This window comes from Leptonychotes weddellii, chromosome 2 (genome assembly GCF_054177405.1).
Source record: "Leptonychotes weddellii isolate Sample4059 chromosome 2, ASM5417740v2, whole genome shotgun sequence".
NCBI lineage: Eukaryota > Metazoa > Chordata > Mammalia > Carnivora > Phocidae > Leptonychotes > Leptonychotes weddellii.
The window spans coordinates 42,379,740-42,393,291 of record NC_138370.1 but is presented as its reverse complement, the minus strand read 5'-3'; the positions used below and the strand labels follow the sequence as shown (position 1 = coordinate 42,393,291).

At 33.8% G+C, this 13,552-nt stretch overlaps 1 protein-coding gene across 2 annotated transcripts in view; it reads left to right on the top strand.

Annotated features, from left to right (window-relative positions):
- HMBOX1 (homeobox containing 1) overlaps positions 1-13,552 on the top strand; it is an 82,149-nt gene that overhangs the window by 30,117 nt on the left and 38,480 nt on the right. For both annotated transcript variants that reach the window (XM_081810669.1, XM_081810672.1), the window contains one exon: positions 6,277-6,362. In XM_081810669.1, coding sequence (XP_081666795.1) covers positions 6,277-6,362 — 86 coding nt within the window. The remainder of the gene's footprint in view (positions 1-6,276; positions 6,363-13,552) is intronic.

Genomic DNA, 13,552 nt, shown 5'->3' with positions numbered 1-13,552 from the left:
ATTAGGATTTGTAGTTAAATCCCACAATTAACACACATTCAAGTTTTATCATTAAAAATATACATGTTTTTGCATTGTTACCAGCATTTAATTTACTGCCACTTGTTGCATAGTTAGGATACTTTATCTTTACCCTATTCTCTGCTTCTTTCTATGAACTGCTACTTCGGTTCTCTAATCATCTAAGGGTCTCATTGCTCTGTGGTTCTCTGCCATTGTGTCCTCACCCACACCTGCATTCCTCCTTTGTGCCCACCTCTTATTTTTCTCAAGTTTGCACATAATAACAATCCTTAGGTCAGAGGGAGAAGTTTATTGCATGACTGTTCTCACTTTTAATCATTATAACCATGCTGTGTATGAGGTACAGCAGAGAAATTGAGATTCATAAAATTTAAATAACTGACCCAAGAAATTTTAAATATTAAGTGGCAGAGCCTGAATTCTAACCTATGTCTTTATTACCATGTCTCTGGTATCTGTTGCCTCTGTAAATAAGTTTTTCATGTCTGTAGATTTCAATAAGATTTTAAGAACAGTGGTTGATGTAACACAAGTGAAAGTTGTGAATGCCTTAATGGGCTGTTGTTCCTCCCTCCCTCTACCGTCACATGGTATTTGCCACTTCAAATCAGTTACTAACCAGATGAATCTTTATTTGGTAGAATGTTAGAGAAATTTTTGAGCAGTGAATTTTTCTGAGTATCCCGTGCCACATAGGACTGTACTGCCCTCTCTAATCACTCAACACTATGATATTGTAGTGGGTTAGATTTGGTGGGCTGTAAGTGGGGAGAATGGGTACCTGAATGCCTTCCTGCCTCCTTTTCTAGATAATCATATATAAGTCATATCTTGCATGCTCCATAGCACTCAATCATAAGTTAATATTTTTCAAATCACATAACCCATTGAGTTCATAGACTTAACACCTACTAATTTCAAGGTACACAAAGGAAATTTTTTATAGAAATTAACTTATAGGGGCGCCTGGGTGGCTCAGTCGTTAAGTGTCTGCCTTCGGCTCAGGTCATGATCCCAGGGTCCTGGGATCAAGCCCCGCATCCGGCTCCTCGCTCTGCGGGAAGCCTGCTTCTCCCTCTCCCACTCCCCCTGCTCCTCTTCCCTCTCTCGCTGTATCTATCTCTGTCAAATGAATAAATAAAATCTTAAAAAAAAAAAAAAGAAATTAACTTATAACTGTACACCTGATCAACTTAAGAAAGAATCAGAAAGAGAGAAACTGCTACTTTTCCCATTTTTTAATTGATTGGGGTGAAAAAAAAAGAAACCAGATAGTGAGTTCTCAACAAATTATTGAATATATAACATTTTAGGAAGGACTTTAAAGCCAAGAGCTAGAATGAAAACCCATTTCACATATTAGTATTTTTAAAATGCATCTATTAACATACATATTTATATATCGGTAATATATACATTTATTAATATTATAGTGTAGATCTTTTCTTTCATGTATATTATAAAATAACAGTTGAAATGAGGCTTATCAGGAATTCATAAACAATGCCATGTATTAAGTTGTTATTCTTAACTACCCATGTACTAAATTTTATGACTGTTTGTATTTTATGTAAGATCCAGGACTTTATTCCGAATGCTTAACTAGATCCCTAACAATCAGTGATTTAGGGATACGTATTTCCTAAATTCAGTTACAATGTTGTGTATACATATAGAGTAGCTTTTCTTTTAAAAATTTTAAATTATGCTTTATCTCCCTGAGTAGAAATGAAAGGGAGCAGGTTCTTATTCAAAAGTTAAAGAATTTGTATGTAATTGTATTTTCCCATCTGTGATATAGTCTGTCTTTGTAGGTATTGCTCCATCTCTGGAAGTCTTTGAGATAGATGGCTGCCTTTAAGGAGTCCTAAAGAATGTATAGTATATATCAACTGAGAGAATATGGAAGATCTTAAAGCATACAACTTTTAAACATGTACTCTTTAATAGTCTTTGTTCCAGAAATGGAAGGATTGCCATTTTGAGCTAGCATAAATAACTTTTTCCATTCTGATTTGGGAAGCTTAAACATATTTGAGATTAAGAATTTAGAGCTGTTTTCTAAATTATCTAGATCAGGTTTGCCATTTTACAACCTTTTATCTTCAGCTACAAATTTGTTCATTCATTGAACAAATTAAGCTCTATTATATGCAAACCCCACGATGAATAAGACACAATCTTTGTGCTAAAAGATTTCAGTCTAGTAGGAGCGATAAGACCAGATCGGAACAACTATAATATAGAATAGCATGTAATATATTAGCATGTGAGTAGTATAATTGAAATGATAAAGTTAGTTATTAGAAGAAGGAGATCTTTTTTAGCTGTGAGGATCAGGGAGAACTTCTCTGAAGAGATGACAGTTAAATTGTGTCTTAAAGAAAGGGTGATTCTACAAAGAGGCATTACTGATTAATTCATTTGGATATTAAGAAAGGTCTGTAGATAACAATGGAAAGTTTAGCAAGTTATAAAAATAATGGTAATGTAGGATGGAAAGGAAGAATTTTATCTTCATGTGGAAAGCACCCAGAGAGAAGAATTCAACATGGCTGTGATTTGGAAAAGGTGGTAGGAGGAGATGACATGGATTTTAAGTGGTTTGATGCAAATAGACTGGTAGCTTATCTTGGAAGTAAGCTATGGAATCAAAGAAAGATCAACTTGTGTTTCACTTTAATTTCATAAGACTTGAGGAATACAAATCATGAGGAATGTGAGATTTTATAAGAAGTGAATTGTGATGAGTGCTGGGTGATTAAAATAAAAACTTGAAAAAATTAGTACTCAGAAAAAAGAGAAGTGAAGAAAAGGGATTCATTCTTTTTAAAGAGGATGAAAAATTTCAAATAAAGGGAGAAAGTAAGTAGTAGGAGAGTATGAAAATAGATTTGGAGTAAATGAAGGAGTTTTCACACCAAGAAACTGGTCATTTCACAGAGTTACGATGTGGACAGTAGGAGAGGCAACTTGTTAAAGGAGACTGAATGAGGGGGGATATTTGAAAGTTTAAAGAACAAGTTAACCCTGTAGAATGGAGGTCTTTGAAATACACAAGAGAACTGGACACAAGTGAAAGTTGAATACCATTACTATTTTGAAAATACAGGTTCTGTATTTTCTGAAAGCTTGAGTTACACCACTTCACTTTTAGGAAAGCCTCCATTAGTACCTGTTTTCACTAACTGAAAGAAATCTGAAGGGGATTTTTACTTTTACAAAAAAATGCTGTTACCATACTAATGTTGGTCTTTTATAAAAGCAGAGTGGCGTAATGCAAACTTTCAGAAAGCAGGGGATACGTGTACCTAGTGAAAATAACTAGATGACACATCATTGCTTGTGTCTAAATTGACTTCATAGAAATCTTTCCATGGTGCCTTAAAGTACCTCATGCAGATGTTTACTTCAGTCATAGGTAGTTACAGCATATCATTTGTTTCTTCTTTACCTGGAATTCTTTCTGGGGTTTTATAAAATAATAGTCATTGTTTATTGAATGCTTTTACAGTTTCAAAAATTTTTACATTGAAGAATTTTTTATTTTATTTATTATATACACACACATATGCACACATTTCATATATATTTCATTTAAATTTAATTTCAGTGTGTGGAGAAAAATTTTTAAGAGTCTTATGATGAGGGTTTTATTGTTCTCATTTTACTAGATGATGAAACCAGGGTCCAACTATATTAAATGACTTGCCCAAGCATAACCTTATTTTTTAAGTCTTATGTTTTTCTTCGATTTGAAAAAGCTTCTCTCTGGTAAAGCAGCTGACAAAAGAGGTTTTGTTATTATTTTTTTTTACTCATCGTGGATACTTACAAACTTGCCAAGTATCTAAAAATATAGTCTATGAGAGGGTAAGTGAATTGCTGCTATTTTGCAGACTTTCTGAAGTTCCTTCTGTCTCAATGCAGTCCTTGATAATATCATACTGCAAAGCTGTGAATAATTCACAAACTGGATATTTCCTATTGGAATAATTGAGTGTTATGTCCTCTTTATGATTTAGTGTCTACTCTAGGTGAATTTGATTTAAGATAAATTGATTTAAATTCCAATTTAAATCAGTAGTCAAGAAAATACCATTTAATCATTTTCCCCAAAAGCACATTTTTTATTTAACCTTAATAAATATTCTCTTAAACTTGGTTTTCACTTTCCTAGAAGGATATTCTATATATTGCAATGCAGTGCTTTATTTAAATTTTTTCAGATTAATTTTGAAGTTGTATCAGAAACTGAATGATTTGGTTGCTTTATTCACATAAAGCAAATGAAATTCATACTGCTGAAGTTATCTTTTGCTCAGCTAATTATTGGTGGATATTTAAGAGCATTTGGCCTATGCTACCTGTATTTTACTGAGCAGTTTGTTTTATTTGACTTTAAAGTGTATTTATTTGTGCCTTTTTCTTTCAGTTACACAATTTTTTAATAAAGTGAGAATGCATATTTTTCAAAGAAATACTTCAAATTTAAACAAGTGAAAGTTTTGGAAAGAATCTAGCTGGTATCTAGATCAGAATCTAGATGAGTATGAGAAATTTTAAATATTGGATTAGGCAGCTGACTATTTTCTTTCTCTAGGAATCTTTTTGATTAGGATTTCCAACCAGTAGATCAGGAATATACTGTAGAGCTTCAGATTGAAGGTTGTCCCTACTATCGCTTCTCTGCCCCTTTCCAGAATTCCTGAAAGGGAACATGGAATCCACCAACAGAATGTATTGCCACTCCTCACCAAGGGGCTAAAATATCTGCTCTAATTCAAATCACAGCTGATTCTTTTTGGATAGGATCTTTTCTTTTGTTGCTTCAAATAATCTTTAAAGAAACTTGAGCTCCTGTAAGAAGTTTGTGGTTCATTTACAACATGATTTGCGAAGATTTCATGATCCCTTTGTCTCAGATCAAGGGTCAGCAAACTTTTTCTGGAAAAGACTAGATGGTAAGCATTTTACACTTTGTGGCCAAGAGGCAAAATTGAGGTTATAATACACATACTTACAGCTAAGATAAAACAAAAAGATCACAAATTTTTACTGACAAAATTCAATATAGAATAATAGTAATTGAATATAGTTTTTAAAATATAGGTCTAATGAGAAGAATAGAATTTTTGGTGGGGAGGATATAATACTTTGCTTAATTCATGTTCAAAGTTAGTATTCTCTGTCACCAAGTAATGATTGCAAGTGTTCATCTGTGAAAACCATTCTTAGCTCATAGGTTGTGTAAAAACAGATGGGAGACCAGATTTAGCCATAGTTTGCTGACCCTATATGAAATTATAAATTAACTGCTCTTCTGTGTTACTTTTGAGCTTGATGAAAAATCAGTGCTTTACTTACGTAATCCTTTTGAACATAAAGCATTCAAAGAGAAATTGGTTGGTTTTAAGGGTTTAAGTTTAAGTTTTACTTAAGTATTTGTCCTGATGGAGAAATAGAAGTCTTGCCTTTCATTGTTATTCTAGTGAATGTCTAGTCTTTTGAGAATTTGCTGTTGTCTAGTGGAGGAAAAATTAGGTCTATAATAATGTAGTCTCAAGGACAAAATATAACATAGTTTTAAATATTCTGTATATTACATATAATAGGAAATGAATAAGTTGCCTTTTTTATATTAAAATTATATATTCACCTCATCTCGCTTAAATTTTTTTTGGTTTAATAGGAAAAAGAAGGCAAATTAAATTTCTTAAAATGGTTGATATTTTAGCAGTTGTAAGAAAGATGATGATTTCTGTTCCTTTAACAAAGGTTTTAAAATTACTGAACATAATATTTATGTAGTTATAGAGTTAACCTGCAAGCCCACAATCTACTCACAACTGATTTTTGTTGTTATTGTTGCTATTTATTTTTCTAGGGTTTCTGTCTGTGTAAGGTATATTCATTCCTCAGTAATGAAACTTAGTAGATACCATATGGCAGCCTTGTTCCTATTATGAATTATACACAGCATGCGATTAACCATCCTCTGGTATGAGACTTATATCTCCTGTGGTATTCACTAAAGCGTCTGTCTGATGGTGTGATGTTTTAGGACTTGAATATTTGGTGTTTCTTGGTTTGTTTTAATTTCGTATTTTCACACAAGCTTGGTCTGTTTACCTTTATTTTTGTGTCCTTTCTTTCTATGTTCTCCCCACCTCTCTGCTTCACCTTTCTTAGCAAAGATGAGGATTTCTACCTTCAACATACATTGTTGGTCTTGTCTTCTGTTTTTGTTAGGAGGGACAGCAGTGTGATAAAAGAGGAAATCAAAGCCTTTCTTGCCAATCGGAGGATTTCCCAAGCAGTTGTTGCACAGGTAACAGGTAAGAGCTGAAGAGCCCTTTATTCTGGAATCATGTCTAGTCTCTGCCTTCTGGTGCAGATGTTGGAATATTGCTTGCATTTCTGCATTGCAGTGCAGACCTGTCAACTTAGGCATAATAATGTATGCCTGTGATTTAAAACCCATTGTCTCTGATATCATGGAACTTCTGATTTTTTTTTTTTTTTACTTGTGCTAGTAAATTTTATAGCATTTGTGATAAGCACAAAATTTCCCATTTTATGGCTAAAAAAGGGTTCTCTGGTTTTCTTGTCATTGTGACAGAGCTCATGACACATGCACATCCAATTGCTATTTACATTTCATATTTTTAAAAGCTTTACAGTCCTCCTGGTTCCTGATTTTACCGATTAAAAAATGATTCATGAGAGTAAAGGAAGTTTTGTTTTTTTTTTTAACCACCTTTCTATATGTGAAAGCTTTCCTCAAACCATTACTGAGAAGATAAGAGTTATCATTGTCTTCTCTTTGTTCTTTATATCCCATCCCATTACCCACCCCACCACAGCCCCATCTTGAGTATGTGGTGTATATGTATCATTCTCTATTCAGATTGCATTTTTTATAGAGTTACTAAATTTTGGGGTAGCATGTCTTCTTTGTTGGTATGTAGTCTTCCTTTCTTGGGTATCAATGGTTTATAAGACCTTAATAAAATCAACTATACCCTAGTCATGAGAGGAACCAGAAACTCTTGTAACTACATTTTGTAGTTGATACATTGTTGTATGTTGCACATTAATAGATATGAAAATTATATTTTTCCTCCTCCCACCCTTTTTTAACATGCCATTAGCAGCTAATGTGACTTTGGGCTTTTTAGCTTCTGGACCTCACTTTCTTACCTCTACAATGAAATAGTTGGATCTGATCATATAGTACCTTCCAATTTTAAGATATCATTTCTATTCTCTAGACATCGATATGTATTAAAGCTAATTTACCTAAAAGGTTGTTATTGACCATCAATATGGTTAAAAATGAAACTTGAGACTTCAGAAGTCTTAAATTTCATCCCAAGAATCTAAGGTCAGCCAATCTTAATACATGTATGTGTGTATAATATATAACACTAGTAATATATTTTTATAAATGATGCCTCTGTTCATGGTAAAAGATTTTAATAAAAGGCATATCCTTCCATACAGAAATCTTAAACAGAGGGATGATGTGTGAATTTAATTTTTGTAATTTTCAAAAAAATATTTAAAATAAATTTTTACCTTTATCTTCAAGGATTAAGGAATATGCTAAGGGCACTATAGGGGCAAGTTAAGTGGGTTTTACCAAAACCCAGTGATGTGCACTATGAAAAGATGAAGTGTTGTCTTTTAGGGCTTTTACTTTGCCTCCAAGATTAGAAGCAATCTTCTATTTTGTCAGCCTACAAAAAAGAACAAAATTGTAGTGTTATAGAACAGTATTATAGAGTTGATTTTTTTTTTCCAGGTGGAAATATTTCTGAGGATCTTGAATACTCTGAATCTTGAATCATCTTGGACTTTTAAAATAGTAGCTTTTGAAACCCATCTGACTTTGATGCAAATTATAATAAAATACCTCATTTCAGTTATGCATTTTAGAGTAGTGTTCTTTAAATATAGCAATCTTTCTTATACATCCTGAAAGAGTCTAGCATTGTACATGCTCTCTGAAGATTTCATATTTACCTAACTGCCTTGTAGCGCTGTCTTGTAGGGTAAAGGGAATTTTAGTGAGGCTAACACAAGCTATACATATGAAAATTTATCCAATATGACTTTGTCCAGTGACGTTCCCTCTCCAGAAATATTTATTTGCTCAACAAATGCTGCATGAGTTTCTGCCCTTAAGGAATCCCATTTTACTCTTATCTGCTTTAATTCAATTATTTACATAAGGCAGGGGAGTGAGATGATTTATAGCCACATTGCTTCATTGTCTCATTGATCAACTTAGTGAATTCATGTATTTCTCATGTATTATCATGTTACATTTTCACCCGGCCCATCCAGCCATCAAGCTAGACTCAGGGACAGGGCTTTTCATTCTAGAAAAGAGATCCAGCTACAGAATAGTGAGTTGGTGCGAACCAGTATAAAGCCTGGCCCTCATAATTGGCATACTTGGTATAGGAAGCCTATGTAAGGAAGCCTTCTAGGCATTTAGGACTCACTCACTATGGGTACCTGATCTCAGTACATAGGCATGTTTTTGTCTTTAAACAAATTAGTCAAGTGTATCTTAGAAGAATATCTACGTGATGAAATCTGTCCCAGATATAAAGTTTAAGATGTGGCACTCCAGAATCTCTGTCCTATAATGGAGTCTTTTAAAAAGTTAAGTTCAACTCTAATATGTGAAATAATGAAATAAATCAACCTTGAGATAAAAAGAATAGGCATAACAGAAGAAAATGCTAAATAAAGTGTAGTGAGGTGCAAAATTATAACACATGTGCTTGTTCCAGAAACAAATACAGAGACTTCTTTTTATAGATTTGGAGGATTTCTATAATAAGATAAACAAGAAGTTCATGGGTGGGGTCTGTATAAATAATATCCTACTGATAGGAAAAATGACAGTATAAACAGGATATAATAACAGTGCCTGCTGAATTTCCCAGCATGTTATTTGTAGCAGCTTTCACAGAGTCACAGCTGCTCCCACCAAGGGTGGATTTTTACCTCTGTTAGAGGTAGAGCAGGATTCTAAATTCTGACTAACAATAGTGGGATGGGGAGCATAGCCCTTGCTTTAGTAATAACCCACACATGGGTTTTATATTCACTTTCATGGTAAAACATTTTCTTTGGCTCTTAGAATTACGAAAACATGATTTTCTTTTTAAATGACCTCTGGGAAAAATCAAGCAGGCAGAATAAATAAGTGGGCAGAGCTTGAGTGAGTGCTTATCAGCCAAAAAATACACTAATTGGATTCATATCCTCTTAAAATGGAAGAAGGAAAAAAAAAATTACTTCTCTGAACTTTAAGAAATCTAACACAATTTTGTTTTCCTGAATGATATTATAATGAAAAAGGAGCCATGAAACTTTAGAATACCAAAGTTCTAGTCCTTCTGTCTTAAATAGTCTTGGGGTCCTGGGAAGAATTATGTAGCTTCTCTGAGTCTCATTTTCCTTATTTATAAGATGAGGGGCTTTGACCAAATATTTCTAAGAATGTTTTCGAGTTATCAAATTCTATTCTGTTTTTTGTTTTTTAAAGATTTATTTATTTGAAAGAGAGAGAGCATGTGAGTGGGGGAAGGGGCAGAGGGAGAGAATATCCAAGCAGACTCCCACTGAACGCAGAACCCAGCACAGGGCTGGATCCCCTGACCCATAAGATCAGGACCTGAGCCAAAACCAGGAGTTGGACACTCAACCAACTGAACCACCCAGGTGCCCCAAATTCTATTCTGTTTTTAAACAACGTTCATTTAACCAGTGTGCATCTACCATCTCATTCCCAAAATGTAAGAATTTGTGTAAAAAGAAGCTCTGAACCAGTTTTAGAAATGTTCCAACTCTACTTAGATCACTTCCCTTTTTTTAAATTTATCTTTAAAATGAAGAATGAAAACACTGCATATTCAATTTAATTATAATAATTTCTTTACAAAGATAGGTATATATTGATCCTCTCCCCAAGCAGAGAACTTCAAACCAGATATTAAAAACCAACTAAAGTGTCAATTATATCTTTTTTAAAAACAGACTTCATTTTTTAGAGCAGTTTTAGGTTCACAGCAAAAGTGAGTGGAAAGTACAGAGTTCCTGTTTACTCCCTACCCACTACACATGGACAGCCTCCCTACTATCAGCATGTAGCACCAGAGTGCTACATTTGTTACAGTGTGTAAACCTATATTGACACCATTATTGCCACCAAAAGTCCATAGTTTACATTGTTTTTGTAAATGGTTTTGTACATTCTGTGGGGTTTTAAAAAATGTATAATGACAAGTATCCACCATTATAGTATCATAATATGATGCTACAGTTTCACTTCCTAAAAATCCTCTGTGTTCTGCCTTCCTTCCTCGCTGCTAACCCTTGGCAACCACTGTCTTTTTACTGTCTCCATAGTTTTGCCTTTTCCAGAATGTTACCCTAGAATATGTAGCTTTTTCATGTTGGCATCTTCCTCTAAGTAATATGGTTTTAAGATTCCTTAAATGTCTTTTCATGACTTGATAGCTCATTTCTTTTTGGTACTAAATAATATTCCATTGTCTGGACATAACATAGTTTATTCTGCCATTCATTCACTACTGAGGGACATCTTGGTTGCCTCTCAAGTTTTGGCCATTATGAATAAAGTTACTATAATGTTGGTAGGGCATATATCACAGACTGTAGTATTGTCCTCTTGTCATACAACCAAATATAATTACTTGTCAGGCTCATTTAACAAGATTTTATCAATTCCTGTGTAATGAATTTCACTAGTTTTAGATAGATCTCCAGTTTGAAGGCAATTATCTGTCTACAAAAGGTAAATTTCTATATTTGAGATTTAACTTCTGTCTCCAAATTAAAAAAGTTTAGAGTTTTTGTTTTTTTAGGAGGAAACTTCTTTTCAGATCTTTGAATGGACTTCAGTTACCAACAATATAAATATTTTTGCAGAGTGCCTTTAGGATTTTCTCTTGTTTTGTAGCCTCTAGAGAATAAGAACAGATGTTGTCCTGTGGTTCAAGAAATTGTTACTTTTTTATCTCATTTTCTTCTATCTTCTGCAACTTGCTGGCAAACTATTTTCTTGTAAACCCAACACATAAGTTTACGTTTTTCTTTTCCTAAAGAAAAAGTCCAGCCTCTATATCTGAATACCCACATTTTCTTACTTCGGTGATAGCTAAGTGAAAAGTTGGGGTGAAAATAATTTCAGAGAATACTTCAGTTGTTAGAAAATCAGTTTGCGGATGCCTGGGTGGCTCAGTTGGTTAAGCGACTGCCTTCGGCTCAGGTCATGATCCTGGAGTCCCTGGATCGAGTCCCGCATCGGGCTCCCTGCTCGGCAGGGAGTCTGCTTCTCCCCCTGACCCTCCTCCCTCTCATGCTCTCTGTCTCTCATTCTCTGTCTCAAATAAATAAAAAAAAATAAAAAAAAAAAAAATCAGTTTGCTACAGTTCTTGAAATTCTTGAAATTCATTGTTCTACCAGGGCTTTCATCATCTCAAATACAGTGTATAGGACTGTACATTTTTAGTGTCAAAGTTATGAAGGTTGGTTTGCAAGTAAGAACAAGATTTTTCCTCCACCTGTATTTAAAGTAGAAACTATATTTAAAAAATTTTTATTCCACCATAAGCTTTGATAAAAGTGACTTTAAAAGGTTAGACACAGATGTGGTTTTTTCCCCAGTTAGTAATTTTCATTTTTGCTTCTCCCTAATTCTTGTTTCTTAAGATTGTGGAGAAAAGTATTTACTTGAGGGATAATATTCCTTCAGCAGTTTTAGGAACTCTTTCTTACTTAACATAAGTTAATTTTCCTTATATTAAAAAAAAAGCAACAGGGATAAATGACAGAATACTCTAGTAAATAAGTCAGAAGGTATCTGTGTCTGATAAAATAGCAAAGTCTAAAGTTCAGCTGTAGTGCATGTGAGTCATCAGGCAATATTATAAATAATTTCCTGCAGAAGAAAGCTATGAAGGGATAAATACCATATTTTGTAAACTATAGATATGGTCTTTTATGCATTAAGGAATTATCCTGTTAACTCCTGACGTTTACTCAATGATAGATCTTAAATTGAAGGATTTGACCTCAGTTGCTACAAATAATTTGTTCTGCCAGGAAGACATACTAGATTTAGCAGTGTGTAGTTACTAACTTTAATTAGGTAAGGAACTGAAGCTTGAACTAACCAAACTAATCAAGTTTGAGGGTGGTGATATCTGAGAGGTCTGTAAAATTGTTAAACAGTCATTCAGATTCTTATGGCCTTTAAGAAAGCTTTTAATATCACCATGTGTCAACCTCAGCTAAATTTGACTATATCATTTGATCCTACAAAATAAATTTGAGGTATGCAGGGGAAATGTGTTTTTTTCCTTTATTTTTAATCACTTTTATTTAGATAAAATTTAAGTAAGAGGAGAGTTCTCTGAATTGTACCAAATTTATACAGTGGTATAACCAAAATCAGGAGATAGAACATTTTTGGTATTTCATCAAGTTCCTTCCTGCCTCTTTGCAGTCACATACCTCACCCCACTCACTGCAAGTCCCTGCCAACCACAGATCTGCACTCTGTCAGTATAGTTTTGCATTTTCTAGAGTGTCATGTGACTGGAATCATACAATACATACCTTTTTTGTATGTCTCACTTCTTTTTTTTTGTAACTTCATTAGTGTTGTTATATGTATCCATAGTTCTTAAGTTTTAAATGTTGTATACTAGGTAATAGAATGGATATAACAAAATTCGTTTATCCATTAATCGGTTGGTGGCCATTTGAGCAGTTTTCAGGTTTGGGCTATTACAAATTAAACTCCTGTGAATATTTGTCTGCATGGTTTTTCGTGAACATATCTTTTGTCATACTGAGGAGTGGAATTGTGGGGTTATTGGTAAGTATATGTTTAACTTTTTAAGAAACTGTCAAACTGTTTACCAAAATGGCTATACCATTTTGCACTCCCACCAGCAGTATTTGAGATTTCCAGTTGTTTTGCATTCCCTTCAACACTTGGTATTTGGTATTTGTGTTTCTCTTTAGGTTTAGCCATTCTAGTGCATATGTAATAGCATCTCACTCTGCTATTGACAAAATACAGTATCCATTCATGATAAAAATTCTCAGAAACCAGAAATAGAGGAAACTTCCCTTGAAGGGTATCTTGATAAAGGACAGCTATGAAAAACCTACGCTAAGAACACACTTAATGGTGAAAGAGTGAATGCCTGCTCCCTAGGCTTGGAGAAAAGGCAAAGTTTTATTTTGCATTTTTCTAATGATTAATTATGTTGAGCAACTTTTCAGATGCTCATTTGCTATTCATGTATCTTCTTAGGTGAAATGTCTGTCAAATCTTTTACCCATTGTTTTTTAATCAGGTTGTTTCCCTTACTATTGATTACAAGAGTTCTATGTGTATTCTGGGTACAAGTCTTTGAATATGTGGGTATAACAGTTATCCTAGTCTGAGGCTTACATTTTCATTTTCTT